Source organism: Rattus norvegicus, chromosome 8 (genome assembly GCF_021556685.1).
Source record: "Rattus norvegicus strain SHRSP/BbbUtx chromosome 8, alternate assembly SHRSP_T2T, whole genome shotgun sequence".
In the NCBI taxonomy this organism is placed as follows: Eukaryota; Metazoa; Chordata; class Mammalia; order Rodentia; family Muridae; genus Rattus; species Rattus norvegicus.
Window position 1 is genome coordinate 53,774,564 of NC_141541.1, and position 15,622 is coordinate 53,790,185.

General features: G+C 52.9%; 1 protein-coding gene across 6 annotated transcripts in view; it reads right to left on the bottom strand.

Annotated features, from left to right (window-relative positions):
• Positions 1–3,174: 3,174 nt before the first annotated feature.
• Positions 3,175–15,622, bottom strand: part of Cep164 (centrosomal protein 164) — a 63,574-nt gene continuing 51,126 nt past the window's right edge. For all 6 annotated transcript variants that reach the window (NM_001427257.1, XM_087562710.1, XM_087562709.1 and 3 more), the window contains 18 exon segments: positions 3,175–4,568; positions 4,725–4,847; positions 5,642–5,708; positions 6,575–6,937; positions 7,347–7,458; positions 8,118–8,225; positions 9,234–9,441; positions 9,814–9,881; positions 10,127–10,250; positions 10,534–10,709; positions 10,981–11,049; positions 11,168–11,251; positions 11,672–11,815; positions 13,209–13,331; positions 13,587–13,718; positions 13,933–14,010; positions 14,160–14,388; positions 14,466–14,609. In NM_001427257.1, coding sequence (NP_001414186.1) covers positions 4,472–4,568; positions 4,725–4,847; positions 5,642–5,708; positions 6,575–6,937; positions 7,347–7,458; positions 8,118–8,225; positions 9,234–9,441; positions 9,814–9,881; positions 10,127–10,250; positions 10,534–10,709; positions 10,981–11,049; positions 11,168–11,251; positions 11,672–11,815; positions 13,209–13,331; positions 13,587–13,718; positions 13,933–14,010; positions 14,160–14,388; positions 14,466–14,609 — 2,449 coding nt within the window. In that variant the 3' untranslated portion in view covers positions 3,175–4,471.

A 15,622-nucleotide genomic window follows, 5' to 3' on the forward strand; every position in this document is an offset into this window, starting at 1 on the left:
CCCAGCCCATTTCTTGACAGACACAGTAGTGTCCCTTCAGTGGATAGGCTGCTGGGGAAGGGGACTGGAATGCTCCCAGCAGGAGGCCTACTGCTGAGCTGAGACCTACTGACTTTGTGACTGCAGTGCAGTCCCAGCTCAGACTCAATCATCCAGATTGTCCCAGTCAGGCCTCCCTATGACTGGAGGCCAGTGCCTGGGAAGGCACTCACATGTCCAGTACATGGAAGTGACATGGTCACTTCCAGAAGTGAAGAAACTGAGCAGCTACCCGATAAGGACTGGAGTGACCTTTCCTCCATGCCACCTTGTGCTCAGCCTTGTCTCCAATTCTGTGGCAAGTGGTCTGTCTTGAGCCAGTGTGGAGCCCGTTCTGTTCATCCCACACTTGGGACCAGCACCTTCTGTTTCCACCCCCCCCTTGTCTTTTTCACAAGGGGACAGCCAGAGGCAGAGAGAAGGACAGCATTGCAGGGAGGGCACTGGGAAACCGGCAGATCTGGTGTTCAGGATGAACCTTTCCCTACCAGTAAAGGTGTGCTGGGGGTGAAGGGTAGGGTCAGAAGCAGCCCTCTTTCACTCGCATAGTCTCCAGAAGGAATTAGTAGTATCTGTAATTTTCAAATTGTACTACATAGGATGGATAGAGTGGCTTTGATGCCATTTGAATACTGAGCTATGTGACTGTAGGGCCCACTCAAAATAACTGTCATTAAAGTTTTCTCAAGGGGCTGGTGAGATGGCTCGACTTTAAACCTCAGGTCCCACGTGATAGGAGAGACCCTAAAATTTCTCTTCTGACCTTCACAGACATAATACATACATACATACATACATACATACATACATACATACATACATACAAGCATACATACAAGCATACATACATACATACATACAAGCATGCATGCATACATACATACATACATACATACATACATACATACATACATACAGTTTCTTCCCAAAGTCTCAGGTAGCCTCCCTAGACGGTGTCTTCTACTGTAAAGCAGGAGTGGGCAGTATAAAGTAATGTGTGTCACTCCTCTACATGTGTGCTGACGATTCTGTTAGAGGTGGGACCTTTGGAAGGTGATTAGGACGAAGATGGCGTCCTTGTGAATGGAACTAGGACCTCAGAGGAGCCTAAGGGACTACACTTCACCCTCCCACTGTGAGAGCACAGCTAGAAAGAACCACATATGGACCAGAAAGGCCCTCACCAGAAACCCAATCTTTGGGCACGTTAGCCTTGTGAGGACAACTTGGGCTGTTTACAGACCTAGTTTGTAGGTATTTGGAAGGTGTGATGGATCTTCTTGGTTGTCAATTTGACTAAATCTGGAATTAAATGGAACCCAGAAGTAGAGGGCCTGCATGTGAGGGATTTAAAGTGTGTGGATCACCTTCCGGTCCAGACCTCTGAGGTAGGAAGACATGTGTCTTTGGTACAGTTCTTGCTTACTTTTGTTTTTTGAGACAGGGTTTCTCTGAGTAGCTCAGCTGTCCTGGAACTCATTCTGTAGACCAGGCTGGCCTCAAACTCACAGAGATCCTCCTGCCCCTGCTGGATTAAAGGTATGCCTGGCTTTTGATCCAGTTCTTGAGGCAGAAAGATATGCCCTTAATCTGGGCCACACCTTCTGGTCAATTCCTTTGTTGCCATTAGAGCCCACTTCTTTGGAATTCTAGTGTCTATGGAAAGCAGCTGAGACACACTACTGAGACACACCACATACAGTCTATACCACGGAACAGAACGCCCAAACCTTGAGTGTATTTTTTTTTTTTTTACAGCAGCCCAGACTCATAATCCCTTAGAGCTCGCTCCAGAGGATTTGAGTTTCCCAGCTAGATTCTAAAATCCATGAGATGAAAAGGGATAAGTTGTTTTGTTTTTTTTTTTTTAATTACATATATGTGGGCTCACTATGTTGCCCTGGCCTGAACCTCACTCTGTACACCAGGTTAGTCTGAAACTCAGAGCTCCACCTGCCTCTGCCTCCTGAGTGTAGGATTAAATAAGCATGCCACCATGCCTAGCCAAAAACAGTCGTTTTTTTTGTTTGTTTGTTTGTTTTTGTTTTTCCTTTTTTTGGCTATACTAAGGACTGATCCCAGGGCCACATGCATGCTAAGCAAGTGAATTACCTAATACTACATCCCCAGTCCTCAAGCCAACCTTAGCCCAGGAAGGTTTTACTACCCCAGTTAGAAACTACCAGTTCCAGGATTCCAGGTGTTCAGACCACGCCCCCAGGGACCATGCTGTGCTGTGCTGTGCTGTGCTGTGCTGTGCTGTGCTGTGCTGTGCTGTGCTGTGCTGTGCTGTGCTGTGCTGTGCTGTGCTGTGCTGTGCTGTGCTGTGCGTCTGGAGGAAATGTCTGTGGACACTGGGGTGGTTGTGAGCAATGGAATCCGACTTTCAGGAACAGATCCGATCTAGTTCAAGTGCTAGTTATTAGCTCTGTGACCTTGGCCTCTCTGAGCTTAAGCTTTACTTTCTCATCTCTAAACTATCCTAAGGTTAAGAGCAAACGAGAGCATGAGGAAACCACAGCTCGTGGAAGCAGCAGATGCTGGCTTACTGCCTCCTATCCCCTTGCTAAGAAGCAGCTAGTACACTAGATTGAGTTTTCTAGACAGATTAGTGAAAGAGGGTGTGTAAGTTGGTTCTCTGAGCTAATCCCTTGCTGCAAACCTAGGAATGTACAGAGACTGTTCACCCAGGGGAGCAGGGAAAAAAAAACAAAAACACTTAACTTTGCCAGCTTAAGACTGGGGTGTGGGGCATGGCTTTATGTACATAGGGAGAAAAACCCACAGTCTTTGGGGAAACAGCCCAGTGGGTCTCCAGCCTTGCAAGTGGAGAACAGGGAAGGAGTAGGCTGTAAATTTAAGTGAGCTCTCTGAGGGCTGGTGGCAGTAGAGCTGATGGTGCTTTGGGGGAGAGATCTACATTTTACTAGGGGACCCAGGTACCTAGAAGTCTTTGAGCCTTGCTTTTCTGTCATCCATATACATGGAGCAGCCCACACTTGCCCCCAACTCCACACTGTTGAGGTAGCTAAATCAGATACCCAGGGATGTGTACCACGAAGAGCCATTGTCCCCACCTGTCCCTCGGGAAGAAGGACACGAAGACTTCCAAAGAAACCAGCACATGCACAGGACTGCCTCATAGAAAACCGACTTGCAGAGATTTAATAGATGCAAAAAACAAAACAAAACAACAGGACTGTCACCAGAGTCGTATCACAGGAGTGGTTCTCAAGGCACACAGAGTGGAACAAATGACAAAACGGACCTTTTCTGTGTGTGGTCAGCCGATGACTAAAAGATGTCTAAGAGGGTTAAAAAGCCAACCGGCCATTCGAGGTTTATTCCGTGGCAAAGAAATGAAAAATGAATCTGTGAGATCCTGCAGGTTGCAAGGGTAAAGGCATCCCGCAGCTTCTCAAGACAAGAAAAATGAGGGCATTCTGTTTAAACAGTAAGACAGATGCTGCGAACATCACCTGTAGCTCCTACAGAGCCCGCTGAGGGGAAGTGGGGCCGAGGAGGCTTGAGCCAGAAGCACCTGACTGAAGATGGCTCCTGCCAGTGCCGGGCTCTAGTCAGCCCCATCCACAGAGCTCTGGACAGAGTTGGTAGTTGGACTAGGCCAGGGGTGGCCCAGGTAGAAGGACAGATGGAAATAGGGCTCACGGACACACTTGGGAGGTAAAAGAAGAGACATATCAAGATGGGACAGAAGGCATTCCTCTTTCCCTATGGCTTTTTGGCTTCCTGGAGAGATAGGTGCTTGAGACCTGAGGGCAAGGGATAGCTCCAGAGAGCATCCTAAGGGAGGGAAGTGTGCTTCTGAGAACCGTGTGGAAAGCACAGTGCCGGCTGAGAGGAGGGAGGCAGAACATCCCTCTGGGGCCCTCTAGCAACGCCCAGCCAGGCTCAGGCAGCTGAGCCCAAACCTGAGACAGAAGACATTTAAAAAGAAAAAGGGCAAAAAGAGAGGGACGGGTGTGATCCTGTCAGGGCTGAGGTATCAGAAAGAGGCACGGGCCCAGCATAGCCAAGTCCCATGGCATGCGATGCTAGGAGGCTGTAAGGATAAAGGACCACACCCTCAGCAGGGGACCAACCTCCAAGGAAGTTCCCTAGGCCTCCCAAAGCAGTTGCTTTAACTAAGGTGGCCGCACCACTGAAGTCTTCGACAGCCACATCTCAGTGCCGCTTTGATGCTGAAGCTCGAAGGTGTCCACACTTCTGCTCAGGACAGTCCACGGTTGAAGTGTGTGTGGCCATCTACAGTCGTACTTTCCACCTAGTTACCCGGTGGTTCCTCCAAATCCTAGCTGGAGTACGCAACGGACGACATGTTTGGTGAGAGAGAGAAATAAAGTGCTGGCGGCTCCTTAGGCACTTGTTATAGAGGAAGAGGTGGCAGCACTGCCCTGGCCCCACACGGGGCTTAGTAGTGAAACACATTCAGTCTGTTGTTCTCATCCAGGCCCAGCTGCAGTAAGTTCGATGTGGTTGTTGATTTGGGCACCGAGGAGAAAAGCTGTCTGGACACAAAGTGAAGGAAAACTGGGTGGCTGAGAGAAAGGGTCTAAGGTCCAACAGGATGTTCCCCCGACACCACAGAGGCTGGTGGAGGAGCTCAGCCAGTCAGCTGCAACCACAGGGAGGGACTAGAGCTTGGGGACCAGCTAGAAGGATACACCTTGGGGTCGTTCCTGAAATGTTCCAGCCACTTCCGGTTAGACTCGATCATGCTCTGAATGCTGATACTGTCCGTCTTGGGGACTCGGGAGTGGGAGCGCTGCAGGAGGTGGAGCTGCTCACTGGAAGAGAGAGGAGGGCAGGCAGGAAGATGGCGACATGCCCGAGCTGCGTACCGCCTCTCTGTCTCACTGACCCTCTCGTGCCTCTGTAAGGCCTTCTCTGGTAAGGCGAGTCATCAGGTCCCCAAAGGGAAGGTAGTGGCTGCCCTCCACACCCTTCCTGAGCATCTGATGCAAAATCTACCCTGGAGCTTCACATCTGTCCATCCTTAGCCGATCTCATCAGCAAGGAGCTCCCTTCTGTCTGCTCAGATACAGAGTGTCAGCTCTCTGGCTGGCCCAGAGATCAGAGATGGCTGTGGGGTTTACAGTTAGGGCTGGGGCGGGAAGAACGAGACATCTGCCAGAGACTGAGATGAATAGGAAATTAATAACGGGACTAAATAACCGTCTGTCTGTCTCCCCCATGGGTGTCCCTCTCCAGTTGTTGCTCAACAGGTATTGGAGAAGAAGGGGGCATAGGAATCAGACAAAGAACTCAATGGCAAAGCCGGGCCAGACTCCAGGGCTGGTGGGGCCACAGGAGGAGCAGGGCTTCACCTCCACCTCTCCAGTGATGGGCAGGGCCTGCAGAGCCCACGTATCCCGCCCCATGTCCGTTGAACCTCAGCAGCAGGGATCTGACTCTTTCCTTGCTGTGGTGGAATTCCTCAACAAAGGCAAGATGCAGGTGGCTCTGGGCTGGGGACCTGCCTAGGCTCGCAGGCCAACAGGACCATGAGGTCTGTTCCCATCTGCCAGGGAGGTGCAGTGGAGCTCTAGACTCTGGGGCCACACCTAGCACAAAGGCTTACCTTACAGATACATAACCCAGCTTGTTCTCCGGTGGGGGCGGGGAGCCACTGGACAAGGGGATGCCCGCTGGAAAAGCAAGAAGATGGGGTTCGAGGGCAGCCGTCAGGAGAGTCAGCCCCAGCCCGGCCCCAGCAGGCCACCTCCAAGTTCACTACCAGTACCCCCTGCGTTCCCGTCCCCAGAACAAACAATGACAGGGAAAGTTTTCATCCTGGAAGTGACAGACAGGTGACAGACAAGAACTGTCCTGTTTACTGTGATTCTGAAAATCTCCTTTTCAATTTGGGCCGAGCAGAAAGAAGACTTTTTTGTTTTTCTACATTCTTTTCTCAAATGGTTGCCTTTTTGACTTATGTTATTCAACAAGGCAAGACTAGGTCCCAAAGCTGAAGCCAGGGCCCAGGGGTCATAAGTACATGGTCAAAACTTGGCAAGTGATTCACTCATTCAAAAGTACTCTGGAGCTTACTACTAACCTGCAGAGTCTCAACTTACTCATCTATAAAATGGGGATAAATAATTACTACCTGAGAACCATAAAATAGACTAAATGCAGGTATGTGTGTCTGTGTGTGTGTGTGTCTCTCTCTGTGTGTGTGTGTGTGTGTGTGTGTGTGTGTGTGTAAATGCCGTAGTGTACCATATGAATGACAGATGTTAGGAAGACAAAAACTGTTTAAAATTCTGCCAAGCTCTAGCATTGATAATAAAAGCTCCAAGCAGTGTGAGCTCAGTGTAAGACAACCCAGCACAGAGCCTCCAGCTGAAGGGCCTTTGGCAAAGGTCTTCCTGCCCCAGGTCCCCATAGATAGAGACACAGAGGCAATGGACCAAAGATGGCGGCCGAAATAAGGGGTGGGCAAAAGGAAACGGAAGGATGCTTATGAGAGAGGACATAGAGCACAGGAGAGAGGTGTGGAGGTGGGACCTACTGGGGAAATACTTGCGCCACTTCTCCAGCAGAAAATCATCCACGGTTTGCGAGGAGGAGGAGGGAGACAGCTTGGTGCCCTGTCCCGGGTCCCAGGCCCACTGGGTGGATGTGGGTGTCATAGAAGACAAGGAGGAGGGCTTGGTCTGGGAGGAGTAGGCAGGGGCAAGGATGTTCTTGGAGGACCGAAGTGAGGAGGTGAGGAGCGGAGGTGGGGGCTGGCTGCTGAGGCCCTGTGGTAGTGGCTGGGAGTTGAGACTTCCCAGCACGCTCAGCACGCCATTTAGCTCACTGCTGATTCGCTGAAGGGAACTGCTCAGGTAATGAATCTTGTTGGGATCAGCAGAGTTTGGGGTCGGGGTGACTGAAAGGAAAGAGGCAGATGGTGGGAAAGGACTCAGGGTGTAGCTGGCACTTAAGGGTCTTATTAGTGCCTCTCCCTGTCCCTGCAGGTTACAGGCTACGGGCCTTATGGGAGGACAAAAGATGGACGGCAGGGCTTCTATGTCCTAGACAGGGGACCCAAGGACATAGACAAAAGGAAAATCAAGGTCCTTGACCCAACTACAGGCAGAGCCACTGCGACCAGATGGCTGCAGGAGGCCTTGGTCCCACCATCCCTCCCCATAGCAGACCCAGCGCCAACGGCATACCTCATCCAGACATAAGCTCAGTACAAGGCTGGGGGTAGGGGACAGGACCATAGGCCCCACCCTCCCTCACCACAACACTGACCCTCTTCCTCCATGGCTTCTCTGGGTGCCACCACTCACTGTGCAGCAGGGGGCAGGACTCAAAACTCTCACTGCTCAAGTCATCCATGTCGCTGAGATCAAAGGTCACCTTCTTGATAGAGGATCCTTTCAGAGTGTCCTCGTCAGAGACCTGACAGACAGAAGTGGCCACTAGTACTGTCCATTCCCATGTGTTTTCAATCCACCTGCCATGCAATAAGTGAGGCCTGAGGCCTGAGGCCTGAGGCCTGGTGAGCTGGTTCTTCTGGGATCCAAGGTTCCACAGGCACCGCAGGAGAGGTGTACCACAAAGTCTGCCTCAGTAGAGAGGCTAAGGTGAGAGAACCCAACTGCCTATGAAACAGTCTGGTCCCCAGGACCAGAGGAACCCCATCAATCTGCTCCCAAACTAGCCTCACGGTCTCTCCATTTTGAGTATCCCCACTCCCAAACCAAACCTGGGACATGGAGGAGACTGCACACCGTCTCAGGGAAGGGAGAAACGCCCTGATGCCACACTTGGTCACGGCTCTCCTAAGAACCATGCGGGAAGAACAGAGCTAGTCCCCGAGTCAGTGACGTTCACCAAGAACGCTGCGACCAAGCAGCAGAAGCTCGTAGAGTGCCCTGAACCGTCAGCACAGACACTGACCGCTCGGCTCTTCTGAGAGAGCCGTGCCTCTACTATCTCGAGAGCCAAGCGCCTGAGCCTAGAGATCCAGTTCTCCCTAAAGCAGTCTGAAGAAAGCCAGGATCCTGGGAGGGAAGGAGGGAGTGGCCACATTGGGCTGTATGGCCACAGGAGGATACCTCTTCCAGTAGAGAAGATTCCAGTTGGTTCAGCTTCTCCTCTTTCTTCTTCAACAAGTCATGGCCTTTCCGCATGGCTGACTTCATCTCGTCCAGGTGCTTGGTCTCCTGTGTCCAGGGAGGAAGGGGAGACAACCAGTGTTAGCATGGATGCCGGAGTCCCAGCTCTGATATTGGCTGGCTGGGAGGGTCGTAAACACCTTAAGTCTCAGTCCGCTCATCTGAGAGAACTGCTATTCTCTCCTCAGATCCTGAGAACTAACGGGACGGCGTGCTGCATGAGGAACACTGTGCCCGCAGATGCTAGGTTCTCAAGCTGTTGACCAGATGTTACCATCACTTGGCTAACACCCTTGCCGCCAACAAAGAAGAGTACAGCAGGGCAGTAACAGTGCCCGGGGACAGGATGGACACACCCTGGGGAGTCCATCCTTGTGTCTACATGCCTCTTGCTGTCTATCGCCCACAAGCTAGGCATACAGGCTGCAAGGCACGTGCCCCTCACCCAGTTCTGGCACCATCAGAATTGCAAGGCTTCAGACGTGATCCAGGGGAGCCCGTGCAACTGAGGCCTCAACTGGTGCAAAAATCTGCCACATCATGGAATGATGGCATCTGTGTTTCCGTTGCGAATCAGACCATACAAGAAGCGAGTCAGGGGAGCTACTCAATCTTACACTGAGTGTATTCCAAGACCTTCATGTCCCCAGTCAACCAGAGTGACAAAGAAGAGAAGTGAAATATTTTAGAGATTGGTCACACCTTTCACCTAAGCCATGGCAATGACTCCACAGTTCTAAACCGCTTGGCTTCAGAAGTGTTTAAGATTTTTGTACTTTTCTGATTTGGGAATATCTGCATAGACGTTACCCTTTGAGAATTGATTTGGGGGCTAGGGACCCTCAACCTGTGTAGCTCACTTTTTAAAGATGATCGATATGAAGATAAAATAATTTACTATTAGAGGTGTTTACACACACATAATGTGCAGCCATGGTAAGGCAAGTGACCCCAGAGCTCCTGAGTTCCCAGTACGATGAGCTGAGGAAAGCTGGTAACCCCCCCCCCCACCAGACCTCCCAACACGGGCTGGCAGGCCTCCTCTGGGCTCCTGACCTCATCCAAGTTCTTGCGCACGTTCTCCAGGACCTTAGTGCCGGGCAGGTCTTCGTCTACCTCCTGGGCACTGGCCAGCTCATGGCGCCAGTGCTGCTGGGCGGCTTTCAGAGCTGTCTGTCGCCTCCGCATGGAGCGTGTCTGGCGCACCAGGAACTCCTTAGCACTGCGGACAGCTACACCCTCAGCAGAGAGGAAGTGCCGGACACTGTGGGGCAGCAAGAAGGGGGGGGGGGCTGAAGACAACATTGAGCCACAGGGCTGGCTGATTCCCCGGCACACAGACACCTGAGCACGCAGGAGCTATGGCTGAAGCTGTAGATAAGTGTTGTTGAAGACCTAGAGAGTGTGGCACTCGGGCCTGTACTGAGATAGCTAGGCACTCCCGGGGTCTGACCTTTCCACGAGAGGTCAGCAGCTGCCAGCCTGTTGTGTTAAAGGTCACGGATCTTAGCTTAGTAGATTCATCCATCCCTAGGCCGTGCCTTGAACCAAGCCCGGTGACGGCCACTGTCACCTCAGCTGTGGTGTGGGCACTCCCTTCAGCTTTCACGGCACAAGATGGGCTAGGAAAACTCACCTATCCATGGACAGGTCGATCCCTTCCTTACTCAGGGACAGAGAAGAAGACACCTCTTGGTTCTCATTCTGCAAACACATAGTGGAAAAGACTGGATGTAGCAAAAGCCAGAGAGATCCTGGTGTCTTAGCCGAAGAAAGAGCTCTGACGGCCCCTGGGTGCTCTTTACATCTGAGGTACCATCTGAGTGACGGAGGGGGCAGAGGGAGGCTAGGTCCTCAATAAAGCAGAGTCAGGCTCCTCTCAAATGCCCTACCTTTCTGCCTCCCTCCACAACCCCACCCTCACTCCCAGGCATTGGCCCCTGGCTCACTGTGCCGAGGGATTTCCTCAGGTCCTCAATGTGGAGACCTGGCTCCGGGTGTGGGGGAGCATTAGTCTCAGCTGCCATTTCTTTCAAGATGTTCTGCTTCCTCTGTACTTCGGCCTCTAGGCTGCTGTGGTGAGGAAGGGAGCAAGAGGTAGGGAAGTGAGGCCTGGACACTCACCCTCACACCCGCAGGGCAGGGCTAAGGTGTGGACACCAGAACCCAGAATCCTCTATTTCTTATAGCCTGGACACCGCCCCGTTCCCTATGAAGTACGGCAGAAATGTGTTGGCTGCTTCTGCCTGGATTGCAGGCTGGGCCTTCCTCCTTCCTCCAAAGAGAGATGAGAGAGGGTCCAAAAGCAGCAGGGGTTTGTGGGGAGTGACAGCCAGGAGCAGGGAACCCACACTACCTCACGTGCTTCTGCAGTCTCTGACTCTGTGTCTGTAACTGGTCCACTTGGGACTCGAGCTCCACCCGCCGGACCCGCAGGTCATCGATGGCCCTGCGTAGCTGCTGCTTCGACTCCAGCAGGTGTGTGTGCTCTTTCTTTGCTTCCTCCAGGTGCCGACGGGTGGCTGTGGCTTCCTGGGGCAGAGGGAGAGAGGATACCCGCAGACCCAGTGAGGAGAAGGTGAGGTGCAGGCGGCATCAGAGGTGTGGGAGGCAGAAAGCTAGAGCCCCTGAAGCCACCGTCTCCGGGATCTGGGGTCTCCCACCACAGTGCCACTTCCTGAGGCTTGAAAGTCAGATCCACTGGGTAGCATGATACTGGCCAACACAGTATTAGAACCCCAGGGCCCTGGACAAGACAGGTGAACAGAGGGACAAAGGAAAGGGGAAGAGCAGGCGCACAGACCTCCTTCTCCAGAGCAGCCTGCCTCTGCGCGTCCAGGAGCAGCTGCTTCTCTTTCCGCATGTTCTCCTCCTGAGGGGAGACAGGCCCCGGGCTGACTGCAGACCCCAAGACTGAGGTGGAGCCTGCCCTCTGTGCTCCACTCCCCTCCCCAGGGTAAGGTAGATCTCTAGGCATCGTCCACCCTCACCTGAACATTCAACTGAGCCAGTCTGGCCTTGACATCTTTAGTTCTAGATGAGAGTTCCGCCTCTAAATCTTGTAATTTCCTTTCCTGGCAGAGGTAAGGTAAACAGAAAGACGTGGGTGTAGAGAGGGTGAAAGGTGTTCATTGAGGGACAGGAGGAAGATCCAGAAGCTGGCATGCCACACCCCAAAGTCTAAGCCGGACTTTGGCCTGCTGCCTCTTTCCCTGCCCTTGCGGCCTCCCGTGTACCCAATGGGACAGGGTGACATGAACCTGCCCACCCCCAAAGATGTAAATGGGCTGGCCTCTCCTTTCAAACACTAGGCCTACTCTGAGCAAGGCTCAGAAAACAAGGAGCAAAGAGACCCTGAAGCATAGACGTGGCTAGGGTAAGATCTCAATCCTAAAAGGTGCCAGAGTCTGCCCTACAATTCTTGGGGCAGCGCACATGGCTTCCTACCCTGCAATGGAAGTGTCTAAGCACCACCCCATCTCCCAGGCCCTCACTTGATCCCGGTGTCGGCGCCTCAGGTCTTCAAGCTGCTGGTCCTGCTCCTGCCTCACGCTCTCTAACTCTCGCTCATGGGCCCTTCGCAGGCGCTCCAGCTCTCCAGTCAGGTGCCCCAGGAGGTTGGCCCGCTGCTTTCTCTCCTGAAAAGATCGTGGAGTCACCGGTGGGAACCCACAGTGGCTCCTTACACCCCAAAATCAGTCTCCACAACTCCTGCTGTGTCAGTGAGTCAGATCAATGAAGGTCAGCATAAGCTCCCCCAAAGTAGCTTTTAGAGGAGACCCAGAATGCCTGCCTGCTCTCTCTGTGGAGCTAGAACCAACACAGACCAGATGTCTCCCTTAGGGAGACCGCCTCTCCTTCTGATGCATGCTCTACGGCTTCTCCATCAAGAGAGGCCACTGGGCATTTTCTCTGGTCTTCAATAATGATGGAATGAAGGCATGCAGCTAAATTTTGTCCTGAGAGTGCTGTTTCTACCCTGAAAGATTGGACAAGGAGTCTGGATTCCAGGCACCGGAGCAGGAGCCCAATGGTCTCCCACAGGCTGCACTGTACTAAATGCTAACTGCTACCACTGCCCACTATTCGCCCTCAACCCCAAGTTGAGCCAGGGTTCACTTGCGACATGAAACATTCCCACCTCTAGACCAAAGAAGATGGGTCATAAGACGGTTGCTGTTATTGCCTGCCAAGCTGACAGAGCCTGGAATCACCCAGGCGTCAGGGTTGAGCTCTGCGAGAGATTTTCTAGATATGGGTTGGCTGAGGTGGGGAGACCCATGCTCTACATGGGCAGCACCCTTCCAAGGGTTGGGGGGGGGGGGTCTCAGACCACCTAAAAACAAGAAGTGGAGTCGAGTGTCCATTCCTGGCTGAGGACACGAAGTGACCAGCTGTGTCGTGCTCTGCCACCAGGCCTTCCCCACCGTAATAAGAGTACAGTTTCAAACAGTGCCGCCCTTCCTTCCCCAAGCTGCTTCTGACAGGCAGTCTGTCACAGCAGCAGCAGCAATAAATAATACCCAGCTCTTGTTTGGCTCCTGTCAGTCTCTTCCTTGGTGTCCTGAAATTCCATGCACCCTGGTGACATGGTTTTGGGGTGACTGAACCAGAAGGCTGGGAGTCCCACAATTTGGGAAGGTGGCCTAAAGTCCCCTGGCCTCAGTGCCTGGGTCTCTAAAATGAAGATAATAATAGCACGCGTTCCCCAAGGCTGCCATGAGGACTGAATGCTAAGGAGCTCAGAGTGGCCCCCAGCGCCGAGTAAACCTTAGTTTCAACCAGCAATCATTATGATTTTTTTTTTTTAAGAGCAGCCACTGTGGGCGGTCGAGCAACCCTTGCCGGGGAACCAGGGTTTCTCAAGCTTCGGGCGGAAAAAGCTGAACAAGGCCTTGTTGTCGCAGGGAGCCAGACAGGTAAGTCTCCCCTAACCCCTTTCCTGACCTCATCCTCTCCCCGGGTCTTGACAGCCAGCTGAGAAGGACCCTGGCTGCTGTGCCTATGCTGTGCATGCTGGGCGGAGGCTACCTCAGCTTCATATCGCTCTCTGGCTTCAGCCATCTCTTGCCAGTGCTCCTCCTTCATCTTGTCCATCTTCCTCTCATGCTCCCTCTCCACCTCCTGGCGCTTGTCTCGAAGGAGGCTGCTGAGCTGTAAGGGGGACACAGAAGAAACACGGTTTGCAGGGCCTGAAGATCTTACGCATGTAGTGTCCCTACCCACAAGCACACACATAGCACCAAAGCACGGATACATACGTCTGAATGATTGCCGCTCGGTACCCCTCCCTAAGACACAGGGCCCTAAGGAGCAGCAAAGGTTCTGGCCCTGAGGGACTAGAGGCCGAGTGGAGACTAGATGGCGCAGCAGCAGACCTTAGCAGGGGCGACAGAGACCGGCACTCACCTCCTGCTCATACTCGATCACCTGATGAACCTTCTGGTGAGTTCTCTGCTCAGCCCGCCCAAGGCTCTCCTGTAACTGGGCCTCCTCTTTCTGCTGAGCTCCCTCTATTTTCTTCTGGAGGTTGGAGATCACCTAAGGAGATGCCAGTGCATACAAGGAAATGTGGCCCTCAGAATGGGGTGCACAGATTCAGCACCCAGCCCAGCATCCTGGGGAAGTGGGAAGGGTGGGGAGGGGAGGAAGCTTACTCCCTACAGGACAAGGGTGGGGCTGAACTCTTGTGCCAGCATGAAGGGGCCCGAGGCCCCAGGCTCTGCCCCATCAGACCAGGCCACCCTCTTCTCACCTCCCGGTGTTTGGCTTCCAGTGAGGAACAGAGCTGCTCCAGCTCAGTGCTGTGCTTCTTCTCCAGGCCTGCCACTGCCTGAGGAGAAGCAGAGGGCCTGTGAGAGAAGCCTCAGAGACCAGGGCCAGTTCCTAGGCTGGGTAGAATCAGCTTCCCTCCCTGCACCCCACCTGGAGGCTAACCCCTCATGCCGTGTCAGGGAGACAGTCTTCCCTCAGCTCACTCACTTCTCTCCTCTCTCCTTCCAGCTGCTCCCTCAGCTGCAGCAGAGTGGCCTCCTTCTCCGCCTCCTTCTCTGCCCTCAAGGCTGCCTGTGCACTCCTCTCCTCTGCCTCCAGCTGCTCCCTCAGCTGCTCCAGAGCCCGCCTGCTTTTCTGTTCCAAGCTGGCCCTTTCAGCTTTCTGGAGGGTCTCTGCCTCTTCTCGAAGCCTCTGTAGGGCAGTCTGTTGCTCGGCTCTGGGCAGACGGAATGGAATGGGAACAGGCCCGTGCACCCGGGTCCTTGGTCCAGGCGGCTCCCAGTGTACACTCACCTAATTTGGTTCTCAAATGCTTCTGTACTGGACTGCACCTGGGCCCGGAGGCAGGCCAGCCTCTGGCTTTCCTCCTCTCTAATCCGAGTCTCCTCTTCCTTCTCCTCCTCCTCAGCGGCTTTCTGTAACTGTGTTTTCAGGAGGCTGAGGGAAAAGGACAGGCAGGCTGGTGAGAGAGATCACAGAGGTCTTTCTTGTATCCAAGGGCCCGTGCTACTCAGACTCTGAGAGCCTCGCAGCCTACCTACAAACCACTCTTGGTATTAAAGATCAGTCAACCTCTCATCCACGTTGGTTCCTTATAGACCTGAACTCCATCTACCTTCTGCCACAGGAAGCAAATGGCAGGCTGCTTGGTCCTAGACTGCTCTACACCTACAGGTCATCCTCCTGGACATAGTATCCACTCAAGGAAGGTTACAACCACCCCAGCCAGTCTTTCGCCTCATCCCTTGCTCCTTGGTCATTAAACCCTATCCCAGGCATACCAGTAGCATCGCCTTCTCCAGACTCACAGTCCTTTGCTTTGTCTGTTGACCATTGCTCATGCTGGTTCTTCAGCCCAGAACTCCACTCTTCTATCTGACAAAACCATACTCATTGCCCGATACACAAGTTCATCAGTTTACACTTCCCCTCACCATCTGCACGTGGGCCTTTCTTAGCACAAGCTGCCATGCATCATGGTGCCTTATAACTGATCTGTTCTATCTACGTTCCTTCCAAGGCACAGAATTTTTTCAAAGCAAGACTCCTGCCTCCTTTTGGGAAAGGGGACAGGGTCTCGTGGAACCTAGGCTGGCTTCAGACTTCCTCTGTAGCCAAAAAGTAGCCTTAACTCCTGATCCTTCTGCCTTCACCTCCCGAGTGCTTACACAACGCCTGGCTGTGAGTCTTTTGTATCAAGCACTGAATGTTGTAACTGGCACGAAATGGTATTCAGTCAAAGTGCTGGGTCTGTGCAGTATCACCCAGCCCCAAACGCTGAGTAAGCCTTAAAAGTCCATGAGAGGCACCTTGATCTGATCGATGGCAGCCATCATTTCTCCTGAAGCGAATATATCTGTGCCTTTACAAACTATATCTTTCTTGGGTAACTCCTCACATAGACCCCGAAACACTAGGGAAGCATGCAGTGCACCCGGGATGCCCAACCC